Source organism: Microcebus murinus, chromosome 13 (genome assembly GCF_040939455.1).
Source record: "Microcebus murinus isolate Inina chromosome 13, M.murinus_Inina_mat1.0, whole genome shotgun sequence".
Taxonomy (NCBI): domain Eukaryota; kingdom Metazoa; phylum Chordata; class Mammalia; order Primates; family Cheirogaleidae; genus Microcebus; species Microcebus murinus.
In genome coordinates, this window is record NC_134116.1 from 77,163,103 (window position 1) to 77,184,517 (window position 21,415).

Below are 21,415 nucleotides of genomic sequence, written 5' to 3' on the forward strand. Positions count from 1 at the left end.
TCAGTCTACTCCAAAGACGGTCAGATTGCACTTGATAAAAACACTTGCCAGGCTTTGCTAGTGACCTCTGTTTTCTTTTCTTCTTCTGTTAATATTTTCCTACAAATTATGTAATGCCTCGTAGGATATCTTACTCATAATAGACACACAGAACATAATTGTTCAGTTGAGTTGAACTCCTAAGGAGATGTACAATATAAAACCGAACCTGTGTAATGCATGTAATGTAAAATTTAAGCTAAGAAAACAGTCTTCACTCTGAAGTAAATTGCCAAAGGGTAGTACTAACATTATGGTGGAATTTAATAACTTAATTGGTTAAGGTAAGAAGTGCCTTTGTATTTCCGGAAAAGTTAAAAACTTTCCAAAGAATGTGGACATTCCTAGTCTCAATTCTTCAGAAGTACTTTTGGAATCCTAATAAGGGATGGGGGAAATTCGTCGCAGGCATTCAATACGCTTAGTGAAGTGTGGACGAGGAATTCAGTCAAGGCACGTGGGTAGAAATAATCTTTAATCTCAGTATCATTGCCACAGGTCAGCAAAACAATGCTTTTTATTTTGAAGTAGATAAGTCCTTTTCTGAGGAATTCTCAGCAACATCTCTAGTAACCAAAACTTAATAGAGTGGAGGCCACTTCATATAGCTGGCACAACCCTCCTCACTGTGCCCCCCCAACCCCCGCTCCTTTTTTAACTGCTCAGATCAAAGAGAACAATAAGAAAATAGGCTTTTCACAGGAACTTATGTGAATGAGTTTCTGCACTGTTCTAAAATTAAATGATATTCAGCCCAAGCTGCCATGGCCCCCATATTTACTTCTACATTGTTTTATGACAATGAAAGCTAAAAAATGATGAACCCGTTTCCGATTTAGAAAAGATTGTCTGCTCTTCGTGTTGTAATAAACTTGTACCTACGAACAAGAATCAGGAATGGGATTGAAGTTCAGAGTCCTGCTTCCCACGAGGGTTCTCTGAGGGTGTCTGAGTTAACAAGACGCCCTTTCTCATATAGGTGTCAGAAATTGAGAGGTAAAACTTGCGTATTTTTCTTGTGTGTGTTTAGATGCCACTGCCTAGGAAAATGTGTAGAGAAGAAGCATGTTGAATGTGCTTTCCTTTAAAACTGATGTTATTATGGCAACCAGCTGTCACCGAAATTATAGTATCAGTGCCCTACCTTGGAAAGATACGTATTGACAAGACTTTCATGTTTGGTTTGGGGACGATAAATCTTGAATTGCAAGCTGCCACGTTAAAAATAAGATTCCCCACTTTGGGGACATTTTAACCTATTTATAAGTTAGACCCATTTCCTTTTATATTAAGGCAAATAAGTTGACTCATACATTTTAGAAGGATTTTAAACAGTAAGAACTTAAAGGACTCTAATCATGATACGACTTCAACCTGAAATACCTGTTCTTACTAGAGTTTTTCTGAATGTCCAGTGCTGTCTCCATTGATGAGCTTAACTTAATACTTACAGCAATTAGGAACTCCTAAGTCTTCCGCTCAATTTACGTATTATGCCTCATTTTGATGGCAGCTGCTGCTAAAGACACATAGTGTGTAGGCTGGGTTATTTGATTGAAAATTTAAGCAAAGGGAATTGTTCTCACTCTGAAGGGTATTACTTTCCTCACACGTGTAAATGAGATGACATGATGACATTTCCCCATAACATCACAATTTGGTCCAAATAGGTAATGCCCACATTTCCACGTCGCTTCCCCTTCGGCGTGGCCTGCTATTTCAGCCTGCGTGGGACGCAAACTCCTGTTCAGCCGTACGTTTGTCAGTGTTTGCACAGCTGTGCTGTGTCCATACATCCTTCTGGGACCCTGTCCGCTGATACAGGCTGGTTCAGATTCAGATTTAACCTCTGTCAGAGATGTAGTTTTTTTTTTTAACTTGCTGCCTGATGAATATTTAGTATGTGCTATTTAATTATCATAAGCATTTCTACATAGCTATGAGATAAGACATATTTTATTAATGTTAAACATGTTCACAAATAAATATCCTTCAAAAGGTATCCTTGGGTTGGTTGTGAGCCCTATTCATCTGAGCCCAAAGCATACAGCTTCTGTGCCTTTCCGGGTGACAATAAGAAACTTTTGTCATTTTGGCCCAGAATCGCTGAGACTAGAAATACCCAAGCTTGTACTCCAAAGTGATAGTTCTTGTTATCCTGTTTCTATGATTCAATAATAACTAACCCAAATGTTTTCCTCTGGTTCTACCCTCAGTGTTACACAGTGGAGATCACTCTTGTTGGGATGGGGGGGGTTGTAGGCGCCAGACGACAAGTTGCCTGGTGCTCAGGCACCATGTCGCGCCAACGTAGATGACAAACCTTTGTCCTCCTGAGCCGTGAGGTCCGGTACAGCAGCCCTCAGCCTCACGTGGCTGCTGAGCATCTGAACCGCGGCCAGTCCGAATTGAGAAGGGCCATCGTTGTAAAATTGCACTGGATCTTGAAATCTTATTACCAGAAAATAGAGAATGCAAAAAAAAAAAAAAATTAATCATTTTTACATTGGGTATATGCTGAAATGCAATATGTTAAGATATACTGGCTAACTAAAACAGATGAAGAGTTAATTTTACCTGTTTCTTTTTACTTTCAAAATTTGGCTTCTAGACAATTTAAAACGACATGTGAGATGCACATTATACTTCTGCCCGGAGTTACCCCCGGTAGCAAGGGGGGGCCGTGCCGAGAGGCTCCAGGGAGCTGAGGGCCCGGCGCCCACGGCGGGGGCCTGAGTGAGGCCCCCCGAGCTCACTGGAGCATCTGCTCAGGGAAGGGAAGGCACAAGTGCCCCTCTGGTTAGATTTCCTGCCCCTCTCAAGTTCATGCCTCTCTCAGATTCATTTAGGGTTAGTTAAATAGGGTATGCTGTGACTCCACTGGTTATAGATTTCTGATCTGAATGTGTTTGTTCCTCCAGGTACCCTAAGGATAATTAAAATGCTGATTGTAAAATCGCCATTGCAATAGCTAACGATCCCACAGCGCTAGGTGCGCTAGGTGCACGGCCTGTCCTACATGCTTTACAGGATAACTCATTCCATCCTCTCCGCGGCCGGAGGAGAAGGCACTGCTATTACCTGCCTTTGCACAGAGGGCCCGGGCTGTGGGGTTCAGCACCGGCCCTGAACCCACAAAGCAATACTGCCCTCGGAAATAGCAGCTACTTCTTGACTTTCTTAGCACCATGTCTATGCCCGCCTCTACATAGCATAACAACGTTAGTCTTATCTCTTAGATGTTTTTCAGTAATTTAACTTACTGAACAAAACTTAGATGTTTTCCAGTAATTTAACAGCTAAGGCATTCAAAAATATTTACAGTCTCAAAAACTGGGGGTCTACTGGAAGGTTGTAAATGATCCAAATCCTTGTTTTCCCCTAAAGTTACCCAAAAAGCATGCTTGAGGTCAGTCTGCTTATAAATGGAGCTAGTCTAATTTCAGTTAAATAGGAAGCGTTAACCCTCTACTGTCTGCCAAACACTGTGCCGAGTGCCAGGGAAACGGGGGCAAAGATGACAGACTCTCAGCCCACAAAGAATTCTGCCCAAAAGGCAGATTTCTCAATGTGTGGAGGGCCGTGTGTCCACGGTGCTGTGGGAAGAAGAGAGGGACATCTTTGGGGTGCAGAGTGGAGACGTAGCATTAAAGGCATCCTCTGGGGGGGAAGGGGGTGCTCGAGCCAATCTAGAATACACCGCGCTGGTTTCCTTGGGTTTCATTCCTGTCGATAACGGTGCCTGCCGGCTCCAGTGTGCGCGCCGTGTGCCCTTGGGCTGTTGGGAGCTCGCTGATCCTGTTCCTGTGGTTTCAGGTGCCAGCAAGGTCAACCTTGTGAAGATTGCGTCCACGGCCTCCAGCCCACGGGACACAGCCCTGGCTGCCGTCATCTGCAGCGCCCTGGCCACCGTCCTGCTGGCCCTGCTCATTCTCTGCGTCATCTACTGTAAAAGGCAGTTCATGGAGAAAAAGCCCAGCTGTAAGTTTGGGGCTCGTTATATGAAAATATTTCTTAGCACCTGGGTGGAGCGCACGTATTACCATTGTCGGGCGTGTGTTCGGCAAGAGGCTCGGCCAGAGCAAGCATCCCCGAGCTGTTCGAGGACAGAGGGCACATGAAGGTACAGCTGACCCTTGAGCAACTTGGGGCCTGGGGGCACGGCTGAATGTCCACATGTAACTTTGACTCCTCAAAAACTTAACCGCTGATAGCCTGCTCTTGACTGGAAGCCTTACCAATAACATAAGCAATCAATTGACACATATTCTGTATGTTGTATGCATTATATACTGTATTCTCACAATACAGTAAGCTGGAGAGGAGCAGATGTTATTAGGAAAACCACCAGGAAGAGAAAATGTGTTCAGTATTCATTGAGTGGAAGTGGATCATCTTAAAGGTCTTCCTCCTCATCATCTTCACGTTCAGAAGGCTGAGGAGGAGGAGGAGGAGGAAGAAGGGGACGGGTTGGTCTGGCTGTTGCAGGGGTTGCGGAGGTAGAAGAAAGTCCAAGTGTAAGCGGACCGCACAGTTCAAACCGTGTTGTTTAAGCGTCAGCTGTTGACCTCACCGGGGCAGCAGTACTTTATAAGGGAGATTGACAAAGCAGTGGTGTCCCTATGCCACATGGCAAAAATAAAAATGGTTCCCAGTTCTGGCAACATAAGTACCCTACATGTTGAACTTTCTTTTTTTCTTTTTTCTTTTTTTTTTTTATTTCAGCATATTACTGGGGTACAAATGATCAGGTTACATATATTGCCTTTGCCCCTTCAAGTCAGAGCTTCAAGCGTGTCCATCCCCCAGTGTGCACCGCTCCCATTAGGAGTGAATATACCCATCCCCCCCACCTGCCCGACATCATATGAATGTTACTACTAAATGTGCACATAACTGTTGATCAATTAATACCAATATGATGTTGAGTACATGTGGTGCTTGTTTTTCCATTTTTGTGATACTTTGCTTAGTAGAATGGGCTCCAGCTCTATCCAGGATAGTACGAGAGGTGCTAGATCTCCATTGTTTTTTGTGGCTGAGTAGAAGAACTCCATGGTATACATATACCACATTTTATTAATCCACTCATGTATTGATGGGCACTTGGGTTGTTTCCACAGCTTTGCAATTGTGAATTGTGCTCCTATAAACATTCCAATGCATATGTCTTTTTTATAGAATGTCTTTTTTTCCTTTGGGTAGTAGATGATGCCCAGTAATGGAATTTCTGGATCAAATGGTAGTTCTACTTGTAGCTCTTTGAGGTACTCCGTATTTCTTTCCATAGAGGTTGTACTAGTTTGCAGTCCCACCAGCAGTGTATGAGTGTTCCTATCTCTGTATATCCATGCCCACATTTATCGTTTTTTATAAACTTTTGGTAAAACTTTTGATAAAAGCCATTCTCACTGGAGTTAAGGATATCTGATTATGGTTTTGATTTGCATTTCCCTGATGTTTAGAGATGTTGAGCATTTTTTCATATGTTTGTTGGCCATTAGTCTGTCTTCTTTTGAAAAGTTTCTGTTCACGTCCTTTGCCCACTTTTTAACAGGGCTATTTGATTTTTTTTCTTGCTGATTTTCCTGAGTTCTATATAGATTCTAGTTATCAAGCATCTTGAACTTTCTTAACAAATTATTTCATCTTTATGCCTCCCCATGTAAGAAGAAATAATCAAATTTTACAACTATAGCAGGCTTTTTCTTTACAAATACAAATGCTAGAACGGTACCGATCTGCATGATGGCGTTAACGGGGCTCCCTTCCGGAGGAACCTGTGTTCACTGATGGAATTCTCGTCCCTCGTTTAGGGTCTCTGAGATCCCAGGACATTCAGTACAACGGTTCTGAGCTGTCATGTTTCGACAGACCTCAGCTCAACGAATACGCCCACAGAGCCTGCTGCCAGTGCCGCCACGATGCGGCCCAGACCTGCGGTGAGTGCGGCCGTGAGGGCCCGTTGGGAGAACCGAGGCTTGCAGAAATTGCGGTGCAAAGAATCGTCCATGTTTCACTCAGCTCACAGTGAGGTCTCCGTGCTTGGTTTTCTGGTTAAACCTAATGTTGTTAAATTATTCTCCACCGTCCCCTGTTGTGTGAGTGTGTTTGAGTCTCTCAAGTATTACAAAGAAGATAAGCATCTTGTTAAAATTCTAGAACTTCTCAGCAACTTTTTGGGCAGGTTTGCCTTTCTTGTTTTCAATCAGTTCATTTAAAATCATGCCAGCCGTTTGCAGTGTAGGGGTCTGTAGCCTTTGTCGTCTGGTCAATTCAAACTGAAGGTTAATGTATCTGTTTTAATGGTTTGATTTTTTAAATTAGAGAAAAGGGCGGTAAGAGGTCCATGACAAGGTTCTCCACAAACCATAATGGCCTCTTGGATTATTGACAGAAATGAAAGTTTAGGAAAGAAGTTCAAAGGGAAACCTGTCTCTAATTTGAGCAAACAACGAGCTAAAGGTAATACCAACTTTCTCTGCCACAAATTTATAGTCCTCATCGGAGGTTTCTACACTGCCACGTCCCCTTGTCCTCACCTTATGACCTCACCTCCTCTGCAGATTATTTTGATGTTCAAATGCCCCCAGGTTTGGCCAGAGGACGCCCCTTGAGGCTGGCGGCTCATGTGTCATTATGACGTGTCCTCATTATTCTTTCTAGCCCTTTCTTACTTTCTGGCATCCAAAGAAGTTCCAGGCTCGCCGTGTACTTTCCCTAGAGTCAGTTATTTCTACAGTGCCTTTTGCTTTTAAATAATTTTAAAATATCTCATAGTGAGCGTGGCAGGTCTGTGGATCAGGAGAGCTCGCCGGTCGGGGCAGCGTATGTGCAGAGCACCCAAGCCAGGGGCCTCGGTCCGGCGGACTGTGACACAGGGCGCCAGGTGTCCATCCTGCTTAGCATGGTTTGCAATCGCAGCCCAATATTTGACATTCGTTTTTAAAAGGGGAGATACTAGTTTCACAATGTTGGTTTTTTTTTTCCCCCTAAAAAATAAAGAGAAATTCCTCATGGAAAGTTTGGATGCACAAACTTATATAAATATATGTAAATGTATTCTTTCCTCAAGTCTTTTCATCTTGGTATATATGCGTATCTTTGTGTCTGTGTGTTTTTATATGCTTACGGTTCTAAAAAAGCCAGAATTATATGTATACGTATATGCATATAGAGTTAGAAGTCTAGAAGGCTGTTCACCAAAATGTTGACAGGGTTCATTTCCAGCTTATAAGATTGAGAAAGCTTTATTTTTAAATTTCTTAATCTAATCTCTGTCTTTATATTATTTCTTTCTTGAGTAAGCTCATATCCTCTTTGTAAGCAAAAACATATATGACTTCAGTGAACATAAAGGTTTGTAAAGCTATGCACATGTCTACTGATTCCTCAAGTTACATTCCTAGCGATAAAAGGAAATGGTATGTCTGTGTATAGTTAAAGGATTCAGACTTTTTATGTTCTTGTCTGTGTTGCTGGACGTTCAGCAGGACAGTTGTCCTCTTCTTCCTGTCATCGGCAGTGCACGGGTCTCCTTCATATGCCCTCTCACAGACTGCTTTATTACTTTCTGTCACTTTTTTATTGCAGTAAAATACATATAACATAATGTTATATGTATTTACCATCTTGCCATCTTAACCATGCTTAAGTGGATGGTTTGGTGGCATTAAGTACGTTCTCGTTGCTATGCAACCATCACCACCATCCATCTCTGGGATTCTTTTCGTCTTCCCAAACTGAAACTCTGTACCCGTTAAACAGCTCCTCATCCCCTTCCTTCCCTGCCAGTTTCTGGCAACGCCCATTCTACGTGTGTGCGTATGAGCTTGTCTATTCTTGGTATCTCACATAAGTGGTTCACCACTCTTTTTAAATAAGAAAAACAGGGAACCTCATACCCCTTTCCCCCAAAAAACGTCACCCAAAGGGGACGAGCTAAATTTCCAAGCAGAACCGCGTTGAGCTGGGATTAAAGAGAAAGATCGAGAGAAAGGCACCGTGCTCACACTCTGCTGGCTCCCCAGGGCCTGTGCACCTGATCCCGTCCTTGTGCTGTGAGGAGGCCTGCGGCGCCGGGCGGGCGGCTCTGGGCTGTGGGACGCATTCTGCGGCCGAGCTTCAGGAGAGGTAACCAGGTCCTTTTAATCAATAACGTCATAGCCCCTTGTGCAAATATGCATGCTGCCGATTTACCAACTGTCATGTGAAGCTATGGGAACATCTCTTTTTAAGTATTATTAATGACATTTCTGGATATTGGAGGGGGCAACCTTTTGGTGAGACTTGAGCAGGTCTCTCAAAGTGGCTAATATTCAGTTCAACATTCTTTATACTTTATTGTCCATTGATTTTACTTTTGTCTTACATTTGTGATTTGTGACCTCTGTCATCTTAAGTCATTTTTTAACATGCCATGTACTCATGACATAATATTTTACAATTTTAGAACAGCAATCAAGGGCACTCAGTTAAGACTCAGGAAACGGGCCGGGTGGGGTGGCGGGTGGATCACTCAAGGTCAGGAGTTCGAAACTAGCCTGAGCAAGAGTGAGACCCCCGTCTCTACTAAAAATAGAAAAGACATTAATTGGCCAAATAAAAATATACAGAAAAAATTAGCCGGGCATGGTGGCGCATGCCTGTCGTCCCAGCTACTCGGGAGGCCGAGGCAGGAGGATCACTTGAGCCCAGGAGTTTGAGGTTGCTGTGAACTAGGCTGACACCACGGCACTCTAGCCCGGGCAACAGAGTAAGACTCTGTCTCAAAAAAAAAAAAAAAAAAAAAAAGACTCAGGAAACATTTGAGACATTGGATTAAGTATAACTATATTAATTAGAAGGAGGCGTAAAAATTCAGTTTTAAAGTAAGTGGAGTAATTTGACTTACTGTATTGAGGCGAGTTTATCACAACAGGAAGCAGTAGAATTCTAACTCAGCAAATTGCTATTTCATCTGGAAGACTTAAAATGACAATGCAATGCACTGCTTTGTGGAAGTGGCTTTTCTCCCGCAGAACTAACTCACGCACCTTTGGATCCTGTGCAGGAGCGCGGCCCCGGCCGGGGAGGCGATGCCCGCGTTCTTCGGGTCCCTCTCGAGGTCCGTCTGCGGCGAGTTCTCGGACGCCTGGCCTCTGATGCAGAACCCCATTGGTGGCAGCGACGACATCTCTTTTTGTGACTCTTATCCCGAACTCACTGGAGAGGACGTTCATTCTCTCAATCCGGGAAATGAAAGCTCAACGCCTTTGGATTCAAACAGCGGTCAGGATTTGGTTGGCGGAGCTGTTCCAATTCAAGCTCATCCCGAAAACTCTACAGAAACTACTGATTTATCTAGATACAACCCCACGCCGGCAGGCCCAGCCCTAGCTCAGCACGCACTGACCACGGGAAGCCAGCCGGACCAGGAGAGCGGCGCTGTCGCTAACCTACCCGCGCACAGGGCTCTCCAGGTAAGGCAGTGACAGATTTCAGCGTCAGCGCTGACTTACCGGAGCTTTCTTCCTACCATACAATTTCGAGCAACCTGATGAGATTTTCCATCTTTCATAATTTCTTTTATGTTGCAGAATATGTTTTAAAATAAATGTCAAGAGTCTTTTTTTAAAAAAAAAAACAGCTGATCTATAAGACTGTAATGAGCCGCTGCATTCTTTTATTCTTCTTTGTAAACACAGCTACTTAGCACATCGCCTCTGCCCCTTCCCTGGTTGGAGAGGGAGGAGTTGGGGTTGGGGTTAGGGTTAGGGTTAGTTATGGGAACTTCTCCAGCAAGGCCTGACCTTCGTTTTTTCCTGTGATAGCCTCGTGCCCAATCCATTCACTGCCAAAGCGATTCGAATGTAGGTCATCTAAAGCTACTCCTTCCCCTCCCTCCTCACTTACTGCTGGTTTTTGGATCACCCTGCCTTGACTAATTGGTTAATTTGGTTGGACGTTGATGGGTGGTTGTGATCTGAGAGCAAATGTGCCAGGAGGCCCTCCCAGGTAGAGGAGTCTAAAATGAGGTTGGGGGCAGGCGGCAACTGCAGAGCGGGGACTTTCTGGAGTGCCGCCTAGCTGGAGGCCACAAGGCCTCAGGGACGAGCGGGCACCGTCTCCCTGCTTTCTCCTCCAGGTGAGCACAGGCCTTTTGAATGTGAGTTAATGTTCCTAAACATTTCCTTAAATGGAAGTGCACATGTTGATAGTATAAAGTTCTTCTGGAAAAATGGTGTCAGCCTTGAGTATAAAAGGGCGGAGTCACAGCTACAGATGGGCCTCAGGCCCCCAGCCCCTCCCCCTGCACGGACAGGGTGGCTCTCGCTTCTTGTCCCCGCCTGCCCCCGTCGGGGCCTTGGGTGCTGAGGGACGGCTCTGCACCTGCTCCTGAGTGGGGCTGCCGTGAGATCCTGCATCCTTGCCTAATTCTACCAGAAACTTCGTCTAAAGTCAAAGGGTAAATGCAGATGTGTTCCTTTCAAGATCAGTACGTAGGTTACATGTTGATCTAAGTCTGCAATACTTGTTTTTCTAACTGCAAAAAAATTCTGTAGAGAATTTATAGAGGATTCTACAGAGAAAACATTTGTTAGCTTTTGGTGGGGGGGGAAATGTTGGTTTTGTTCTCAAAATGGCGAAAGTGTAGGAGAGAGAAGTACAGGGAGGGAAAACAAACAAATTTAGGCAGTTTAAACTCTGAGCTCCGCTTGGAGCCAGGAAAGACTGTTTACGGATCATGTTCTTAAATTTTTATGATAGTAAATAAGAAAAGACTTAATTAGTCTGGTTGAGTGTGAGTCTCAGGAATGAACTGTGCCCCACAAAACCCAGGGACTGAGAATGCCCTGCAGCCGGGACCAGGTGACTAGTCCTACAGACAAGTAGAGCACACACTTGAGGTGAGAGGGTGCAGAAAATGGGTGGGGGTGACTCCCACCCCTTCAGCAAGGGAGGAATCAGATGCCCTGCGGGCTACTCTGATTGGGTTACTTTTACCCATACCTATCGGACAGGTGCTGCACATGTGTTGTTAGGGGAAAGTTACTCAGGTACAGGTGCTGTACCTGTACCTCCCCATCTATTGTTAGGAGTAAGTTAGAGGAAAGTTACTGAATACACGAGTAACTGTGTCACCAGCTAACGACAGTTTTTCAGAGTCTTGTCAATAAACAGAATTACCACTCACCTTAATTTTGTAATTTGTCCCAAGTCTGTGATATAAATAAGATTGGCATACAATGACATATTAATTCCTTTTCAAAGATAGTCAAGGTAATTGTCATCTATGTAAAGATACTTTCAACTCAAGTCATTATGAAAAGAAAGTTGTGATTACATCTAAAATGAATCTGATGAGAAAATGTTACATTCAAGTTGCACAGTGTGATTCATTAATGAAAGGTTTTTATTAGCTTTTCGAGAGTGTTACAATTATTAGATAATTTAAATAAATCTAAGTATAACATTCTGAATTCAGAAAAAGAATTGTTAAAATGTAAACCATTTCAATTTTTACCCTACAATTAAAAACAATGAGTAATATTGAAGCCCATTTTAAGGGATAATCTTTTCCAGATCCTGAAAACCACTTTCCCTTTAGTTGTGTTTACTTACTGATCTGTGAGAGGTAGTGAATTCAAAAGAAAACAGGAGACAGCGGCAACTGCAGATCTCTGGGGGGGCCGGGTCCTCTTCTTCATTTCAAGGGTCAGCCAAGTGTTTCTACTCAACTAGTTTTGTTCTGTTTTGTTTTCCAATCTATTAATTTCTAAAAAGCAATTCACATTTCCCCCAACAGGCTAATTTTCCAAGGTAGGGAACACATTTAATTCTCATAAAGAATTTGATTTCAGCAGCTCACTATTATGATTATTAACCATTTCACGAGTTCATGTTTAGTGAGCTCGGCTCCGTGACGTGGGCTCATTCGTAGTTCAGGAAGGCGCTGTGTGTCTACGTGGGAGACGTATAAGGAGCAGCTAGAGCCACAACAGCACCTTGGTCTTTACTTGGTGTGAGACTGTGATTTCAATGCATGATGCATTTGTTTCCAAAAACTGTATTTTCATACACTTGTTTCCTTGTGGGTGGTGGTTTAAGACCACCCAGAATCTGAGGATGACTGGTACGGTTCAGGATAAAGCAAATAGGTGTAAGAGCCGCCTTTAGTCTATGTGACTCAATTTTAATCAGATTCTTCCTGTACACATCTCCCTAGAAGGCAACAGAACTGAGGTATTTGGGAGAATGAAGCCAGCCTGTTTACTGACAGGAAAAGCTTTTCTTGAGGCGGTTTTCTAAGCAACATTTTAAATGTTCACATGAACAAACAAAGAAGGTTAGAAGAGACACTAGAGGACCTGGGTTCTAGTTTCTCAATCTATTGAAATCTCTACTTTTTCCTTGTTGACAAAATGACATAATTTGCCTCTCACAAGGAGGGTTAAGATGGTCGTTATTATCACGTCAGTCGATCAACATGTTTGATAAAACTGTATCATATTATTGAAAGTATTTCAGAAGCTTTTATTTCTAGGTAATTTCCTTAGACCTAGAAACATTTTTTTGTTTTGTTTTTGTGTAAACGTATTGGATATGTCACCAGTGCCAAATTTGTGGTAAGTTAGTGAAGGCGAATGCGTGAAATTAAGGTTTTACTCACTTCCAGTAATGTTCAGTTGTCTGATGCCCCCTCCCTCCCTGAGATCCAGGCCCTTTGTGATAAGGGCAAGTCTGAAGCTCCACTGTGCTGAGAACATTTGCCCCATGAAGACCGTGACTATTCCAGGGAGAGCGCTGTAAGAGAAATCTCATACCCAACTATTTCTAAATGTTAATAGTTTAATGGAAGCTTCACATTCAAAGACTAAACTGGCAGATAAAGAATGGCACTAACCATTAATTATCTTTGTTCTTTGGAAAAAGGGATGAAGAATCCTAAAATCTTTACCTAAAAATGTATTAAAGGAGCACAACACAGAAGAGACGAGCTTTAAATGTTTGGATGAGGTTGAAAATCAGCAAAAGAATGGTTAATTCATTGTGATTGCTACGGGTTACATTCGCATCTTTGCAAATATTGGGAGACTGTGAGTTGTTAACTCTCACAGTACATGGGTACATGGATGTTTGAGTACTGTTGAATGAATTTCTTGTCAGTATGTTATTAAATTCATGTATGCTATTAGTAAAAGCTATGCACTATGATTTTTACAATTACAATTTAGCAGGTTTAATTTGTGAGGTATTGTTTTTACAGCTTGTTTTCTGTTTCTGTTTTAGGAAGCCTAAAGGACTTGCTTCTTTCCGCAGTAGAAGCGTGTGTCTGGAGCCCAAAGAACACTCCTCCGCTAGGCTTATAGACTAAGCACAGTCTGCACCGAGCACAGCTTCCGGGGGAAAACAATAAATCTGAACCAAACTGATGGCATTTTAAGCCTTTCAGCCAGTTGCTTTTGTGCCAGGGCAGCTGTAAGTTGAAACCTTGGTGAATAAGAAGAAGACTCCAGGCAGACTCATGGCACTTTGTGTCTTTCGTATACTAGAACCTTCTCTGCTACAAGAGTGACTTCAAAGACTGAGGGGTTGAATTTGCAGCCTACAAGATTGCAGACCTCTAACAAGAAACAGAAATGCATCCGTGCCTATTTTCACGGTGAATGTGGTTTTGTGAGACTGAAGACCCAGGGTATAAACTTTCATTTTCCTTCCAGAAAAGTTTCATATAGCCTATGAAATGTCAGGTGGTGAGAATTGACTTCACACTGCCTGCCTAAACCTTGGGTTTGTTAGATGAAGTTAACTGACCTAAGGGAGCAATCGGAGGGGAGCAGCTCCTTTCCAAAAGCCTCTCTTCTGCCCTCAGCCTCCGTCTCATGAACACCTGTGGTGCTGGCAGCGAGACAGGCCTGGCGTAGGGAACCTTCTCAGGAAAGGGAGTCCCGTCGCCCTGAGTTAAAAACCACTCGATGCACATATCGTAGAGACTTGTATGCAAAGGTTAGCATGTTTGTGTGAAAGCTAGTTAATATAGAAACACTTGTTACAAACTGTCCCTGTACCTGAGCTCAGAAGAGCCAGAATTTCTTTTATAGAAAAGGGGTATTTATGAACACAATGATCTTTTATTTGCGTTGCATCTTATGCTAAAGGCTTTAGAAATCACAGCATGTCAGATCCCCTACTAATGAAGTAGCCTTCAGTGAGAATACGCTACATGTTAGAACCAGGAGAAAACACACAATTTGGGGACAGGGGGTGTGAGGTGAACAGCCTGTCACTGCCATGGTCAAACCACCATGATATCTGAATTGTTCCCTCCAATCTTGTATGATTAGTTAGCACATGATCTCCTATCTTTTAGCCAATAATGTTGGATTTAGGAGAACGGTGCTACTTCTGTTAAGGTGCTCCGTCACCTACCACCTTGGTAATTTACACACTAGAATGGTCTCTAGGGCTAAGAAATTAACCCAGTTCAGTCATGAAGGAGGCAATGGCTCATTTGCTCTTAATCTTCATGCCCTGGGGAGGACTTAATTGAGCAGGATTTTTTTTTTCTCCTGCTTGAACCTACATGATCAGATCTGGCCCTTGTCTTTTAACTGCTTACCGTTAGCTCTGTCACCTTTATATTAATGCTTAAACAAGAAACAGACTTTTGAACATCAGTATGTTAGAGTGCTCTAAGATATTTTGTTCTGGAATTGACCTGCTCAAATTAATGTCATTTACCTAACATTTAAACTGAATACTGAAATTAACTGATATTTCCTAGGACGTTTTTATTTTCTCACTTACTACTCCATGGTTTTCTCTCTTTGCAAGACATTAGAATGCTTGGATGAGCCTCTTCCTTGTGGCCTTTTCTCTATTCATGGTTTTAAGTTCCAGTGTGTGGATACTAGCTTGCCTGTGCCTGGTACTTCTCATGACCTTGGTTCCCTTACCTGAAATAGGACATTAGTGTGTCTGGTGGCAACCCACAGTCCTTCATGTCTGCCTAGTGCCCAGTAAGTGAATGACTTTTTCTTTTTTTTTTTTTTTTTTTTTTAGCATAAACCAATGGTTCCTAAGCTTTGGTAGTCACCAAGTCTTATGAGAATTGCCTTTAGGACACTCATGTAAAATATTTAGGATTTGGCCACAAGACAGCTATGAAAATACAAGTAGAGTTTCCTCTAGTGGCTTCACTGTAATTCACATATGTGCCATTGTTTGCAATCTGATCACTTCTGTTATGACAGAGGGATGATCAAAGTAGGCCAGGGTTGTGTTCTTTTGTGTAACCTGAATATACTTTCCATATGGAGAGCCCTGATTAACTTCAAAGACAAACACTTGCTGGAGAAAGCCAGATTGATGGGAATGAGACTTTGGCCCCAAATCCTGAAACATCACTTTTGATCAGTTGAGAAATGCCAAGGGTTGAAAATTGGGATTTCATTTGATACTGCATTCGAAAAATCCTGGGTTATTTGTATCAAGACTGAAGACATTTTACCGCCACCTACTCCAGAAACACACAACAGTGTTATATTTTACATTCTTTGTAAATATTTGAGGCAAAAAAATTCAATTTGCATTTCACATTATTGGAATATCCAACAACACTCAATAAACTCAGCTGCCAGAGTGCTGATGTCAGGCGATCTGCGTGGGTAGTACGCATGGCCCAGTGGGCATAAAATAATCACTGTGGCTTTTCACGCTGAAGAAGCTCGTTGACAACAATGAGACAAGGATTTCGAGAGCAACCAAGTAAAGTCATGGGTTTTCTAATGTGTATATGGAATATATTTTTTAAACATAGATTTTTCTACCTTAGATAAAGTGTCAGTTTTGTTATTAAAAAAAAAAAAGGAAAGGAAAAATATCTATCATTACTTTAAGATAGCTTGAATCAATTTAGATGTCATCATTACTATTTTGCATACTGGAATTTATAAATTTGTAAATTATCATTTTCTTATACAAATAGTTTTGTAATGCCTTTTTTTTTTATTTGTGAATAAAATTGTTACCTGGTATTCTTATTTACATGTCCAGTAAGAAAATGACTGATTTTGTGGATGCAGATATGTTTTTGTTCTTGCCAGAAGTCCACGTGCATGTGAGGGTCGTACAAAGCTCTGCTCCTTGGGGTAGAACCTCTCGGGCCCCTCAGGCTTTCCGAGGGAGATTTGAAACCTGTCCTAGTGGTCTAGTCATGTTTCTCAGGCACGTGGAGCTACTTGAAAGGTCCCCCGCAGGGCCCTGAGATGCTTCGGTACCAAGATTTTATCATGAGCTCTTCATTTTTTCCCCTTCATTTTACGACACAAAGAGAAACGAAATTAAAGAAAAAGTAGTTTCATATTTATTCTTTTTGGAGGTCAGTGGGGTGTTCTCCCCAGGGGAGAAGATTTTGAGAGAGGACTTTAAACTTCCTAGAAAAAAAACTTTTTTGAATGTTAAGTGACACCATGCTTTCTCAGCGGGTGGGTCTCTGCTGTTAAATGACGCTGGATTCTCAGAGGGAAGCACAGTGACTTCTTCCCCTCCCCCCCACCACACCCCTGCCCACGCCCCGGCCCCTCAGTTCACGTGGACCTTCCTGGTGTCCGTGGAGGCCGGTTGAGCTCCTGTGTACCGTAAACCCATCAACTCTCCGTGAAAAACGGCTCAAAGCGTATGAGGTTCTCACAGGAGGTCTGGAGTGTTCTGCAGTAATATCAACAGCATTTTATATTTTCATTATATTGTATGTGGCTATATTTTCATTATAACCACTATTAAGATACCTATGCAGGCCGGGCGTGGTGGCTCACGCCTGTAATCCTAGCACTTTGGGAGGCCGAGGCGGGCGGATTGCTCAAGGTCTGGAGTTCGAAACCAGCCTGAGCGAGACCCCGTCTCTACCAAAAATAGAAATAAATTAATTGACGAACTAAAAATATATATACAAAAAATGAGCTGGGCATGGTGGCGCATGCCTGTAGTCCCAGCTACTCGGGAGGCTGAGGCAGTAGGATCGCTGAGCCCCGGAGATTGAGGTTGCTGTGAGCCAGGCTGACGCCACGGCACTCACTCTAGCCTGGGCAACAAAGCGAGACTCTGTCTCAAAAAAAAAAAAAAAAAAAAAAAGATACCTATGCAATTGGCTACTTATTCTGAATTCATCCCATTTTAACCTGAGAAGGTACTGTCTGACTTCTTAAAAACAAATTTGGCACCCAATGAGGTATGTGAATACAGCTTAAATTTATCATTCAGTCATTCTGAAACTAAACAGGGGCCTGAAAATTTCCAAAATCTTATTATCAAACACGTTTCAATAAAACCTGGTATGGGATTATAGACACGCAATTATGCCGAATCAAGGCGACAGTTTGCAGTAGCATTAGCTAGGTCACATTTCAGCCAAAGGAGGGTCGAAAGGTTTCTGCTGCCGAGATGGAGCCGGCCAGCGTCGGGTCATTCCATAAACCACGAGTGGCATCTGAATTGGTGTGATTTATGGCTGCTTTCAATTTAGCCTCTCTAGAAGACTTGAATTTTCAAAATTTATTAGCAAAACCACTTTTTCTAGAACTATGGGTGGTCTTCTGAAGCAGGTTTCACTTATTAGTCTGTAAAGACAGAGGATTCTTTTTTTTTTTTTCCCTTAATTTCTAGTGGCATTAGCTGTTCATACTTAAGAGGGGAATAGCTGTGTTCTGTTAGTTTTGTTTAGGGTGGAATTCAACTAGCAGAACTATGCAGAGGGATTTTCCTTACCTGGGTTGATTATTTACAGTAAATAGAAGATCTACAGAACACTCTGCTGGCAATCTTTTAATAGCAGGTTACAAGAGGCGGGCTGCCCCCCAGAGAGGCACACCTCCTGTAGATCAGATAGGAATCTTGCCCTCAAAGTGCCTCTCAGAAGACTCACGCTAGCAGAAGGCCATTTCCTATGTCTGCCCTTAATTTATTCATTCAACGTGCATTTTTAGGCGTGTGGAGTGGCTGCTGGGTTCTAGCTGCACTGCCAGGGCTGCAGCAGGGGCTAAGAAATACAAGGGAGACAAGCTTTTTAAGTACTTACAAAATAGGTCTTAATTGTAAAAGATGCAAGTGCAGGTTCTTTGTGGGACAATCAGGGAGGAAGCTGGGAGGGAAACATGTTCTGAGCTCGGCTCCCATGGCGTTCGCCTGGCAGGTAGAGGGAAGGGGGGAGCTAGAGCTGCAGGTGGAGGAGAAAGTTTTCCCTGGAAAAGATTTTTTGATGCAACATTAAGAAACACAAACCCTAAAGGAGAAGATGGACAAACTTGGCGACATTCGGGTTTACAAGTCGTCTATTCCAACAGTCACCATGTCTCAACTGAGAAGACAAACCACACAGAGGGAAGAAGATATTTGCAAGCACATAACTAATAAAGAATTGGTATTATTATTGATGAGAAAAAGAAAAACATAAACTGTTGAGATGGTGGATAGGAGCTCTCAAGAAAAAAGTAGGGTAAAGGGTTGGGGCTTGACAGAAACCACAAATTTTAAAAAACAATCTCTGAAGCAACTGAGGAGGACTGTTGCATAGTTATTATTTAGTTGCATTATTATATAGTTGCATATATTATCTAATCTGAGGCTTGATTATACGGGTGTCTGTTTTCCATAGGTTTACTGCATAGTAACAGAGAACGTAGGAGATGCTTAGTAGGGACGATGGTGAGGGCGCAGGCAACTGACACTGTGCCGCGTGGCGGCCTGTTGGGAAGCTGCTGAGCAGGGGACAGGAGACACTGGCTGGAGGGTAAGGTGAGGCAGGCGGCTTGGGAGGAGCCCCACGCCCCGCAGAGGCCCACGCCCACGGCTGAGAACTCGCCACTGGGACTCCATGCGTGCAGGAGTCGCAGGCCAAGCCCTCTTGGAAAGACGTGCTCTAGTGCTTGCAGGAGAGCAGAGGTATTGGTTTGATCTGTTTGTTCAAGGTTTCATTTGAGTTTTATGGTGGCAGGACAACCCGGGCAGGGCGTCCAGGGGAAGCCAGCTCCGACACTCGTCAGCTTGGCTCCTGACGTGCCGTCAGCAGGGCCTGGGCAAGAATCCCTCTGCCCGGCACCAGCCTCGCTCGGGCCTGCCGGCACCCAGATCCCTCTCCTGGAGGGGGGAGCTGGCCTTGGAACAGCCTGCTCAGAGAGAGGGAACCACCAAGCCAGTTACAGCCTCTACCTTGGAAACGGCCCGAAGCGCCCAAGGGTGCCTTTCCCAGCGACTGCTCACTCCGGTGCCCCCAGTCCGCGCAGTGGGGCTGCCGGGTCCAGGGAGGCCCGGACGCCCTGTGGCCCGGTGCCACCTATTAACCTCAGCGCTGTGATTTTTCTTTTCAGCAGGTAGGCCGGGTGATTAACCTGATACCAGTCATCCTAGCACGAGGTGCAGAGAGGAAGAATTTCCCCTTTGTTGTGGCTTGAGGGCCCTCAGCGCACATTCCTGTGAAGTCCCTCCAAGAGGCAGGCCGCCTGCGCCCCCTCCCCGCCCGCCCTCTGCCTGGGTGCCGGGGCTTAGATTACTACCCGCAGCACCCTGCACATTCCTCTCAACGCTGCCTGTGCTTTCTGCAAACAAAGGGCCCTCAGAGAAGGCTGCCTGCCATGAGGCCTGCAGGGGGAGGGACGGGAGGCCAGGCCCGTGCACCTGCGTGGGCCTGAGCGGTGCTCTGTGGGGACCAGAGGAGTGTAACCCAGATTCAGTCTGGGCCTGAGTGCTGACAGACCCTCCTTGGCCTCATAGCTGTTTTGATGGCGTCCTGGGGTCAGGGCCAGCCTCAGGGCATGTGGTTGGGGCAGGTGCCTATGGCCTGTGCTCAGAAGGGCTTGCCCTTGGGCTCGTACCTGGTTTGCTGTCACCCTCTTGCAATGCTTCCTGATTTTTAAAACAAGAGATCCATATTTTCATTGAAAATTATTGGGGCCCACAAACCATGCAATGGGTCCTGCATGGAAACAGGGGCTGGCTAGGCAGCGGGTGGGCAGCACTGTCATGTGAGTGGTAAGAGCAGGAGATGACCAGATCGGGGATGTGGAAGGGCACCGAAATAGGTGCACAGAGTCTCCTCTGGGGGTGGCGCTGGCATTTGGCTCACTCACACCAAACCTGAAGGGCCATGCCTCTGCCATGTGCAGAACATCATCTCCCCTTCTCACCTTCTCCTCAACCCTGCACCAACCAGCTCGATTCTCAATTCAAACTTCTCATCATGTTCACTGGGACACAAGTTCTAGAAGGGTGCTGGACAAACTGTCCATGTGAGTGTGGTCATACCCCATCCCAGGGGACAGGAATGGGCCCCACTCCCTCGGTGTTCACTGAGTTTAAAGCATCTCAGATCACTGTAGCCTGAAGATGAGAATGAAACCTCCTTCAGAATGCCTGTCATGACCCAGTCAGAGGACACCAAATGCTTTCCTAAGAATAGCAAATGTACCCAGCCGTGGTGTTACGCGGGCAGAGAGCCCCTCCAGACTTAAGAAGCCCATGGCATTGGTAATGTGCTGGGCCTGAGGTCCAGGGTCTCTCGGGGGTGTCTAACTGGTTACTTGTGATTGGGCTCAGACTTAGACCAGCAGAGTGAATCTGGGTTGGACAGGACCTTACAGGCATACCTCGTTCTACCGAGCTTCACTTTATTGCTACTCACAGATGTTGTGTTTTTTTTTACAAATTGAAGGTTTGAGGCAACCCAGCACGGAGCAGGTCTATCAGCACTATTTTTCCAACAGAATGTGCTTGCTTTGTGTCTCTGTGACAGATTTTGGTAATTTTGCAATATTTTAGACTTTTTCATTGTTATTATATCTGTTCTGGTCATCTGTGATCAGTGATCTTTGATGTTCCTATCGTAGTTATTTTGGGGTGCCATGAATTGCACCCATATATAATGGTGAACTCAGTCAATAAATGTTGAGTGTGTTCTGACTACTCCACCAACTGGCTGTTCCTCCCCCTCTCTCCGTCTCCTCCGGCAAACAATACTCCCTGACACACGACAGTGTTGAAATTAGGCCAACTAATAACCCACACTGGCATCTCGGTGTTCAAATAAAAAGAAGAGACATATCTTTCACTTTAAAGCAAAAGCTAGAGATGATTAAACTTAGTGAGGAAGGCACAATGAAAGCTATGAACAGTTAGCCAAGTTGTGAAAGCAAAGAAAAAGTTTGAAGGGAATTAAAAGTGCTCCTTCAGTGCACACACAAATTATACAGAAGTAAAACAGCTTATTGGTGTTACAGAGATAGTTTTAGCAGTCTGGATACAAAATCAAACCAGACACAACATTTCCTTAAGCCAAAGCCTAATTTAGAGCAAGGCCCTGACTCCCTTCAATTCTGTGGAGACTGAGAGGTGTGAGGAAGCT

At 44.0% G+C, this 21,415-nt stretch overlaps 1 protein-coding gene across 2 annotated transcripts in view; it reads left to right on the forward strand.

Annotated features, from left to right (window-relative positions):
* TNFRSF19 (TNF receptor superfamily member 19) overlaps positions 1–16,064 on the forward strand; it is an 86,340-nt gene extending 70,276 nt beyond the window's left edge. For both annotated transcript variants that reach the window (XM_076009540.1, XM_076009541.1), the window contains exons 6-10: positions 3,856–4,020; positions 5,856–5,981; positions 8,070–8,172; positions 9,092–9,500; positions 13,312–16,064. In XM_076009540.1, the coding sequence (XP_075865655.1) occupies positions 3,856–4,020; positions 5,856–5,981; positions 8,070–8,172; positions 9,092–9,500; positions 13,312–13,320 (812 nt within the window). In that variant the 3' untranslated portion in view covers positions 13,321–16,064. The remainder of the gene's footprint in view (positions 1–3,855; positions 4,021–5,855; positions 5,982–8,069; positions 8,173–9,091; positions 9,501–13,311) is intronic.
* The last annotated feature ends 5,351 nt before the right edge of the window (positions 16,065–21,415 follow it).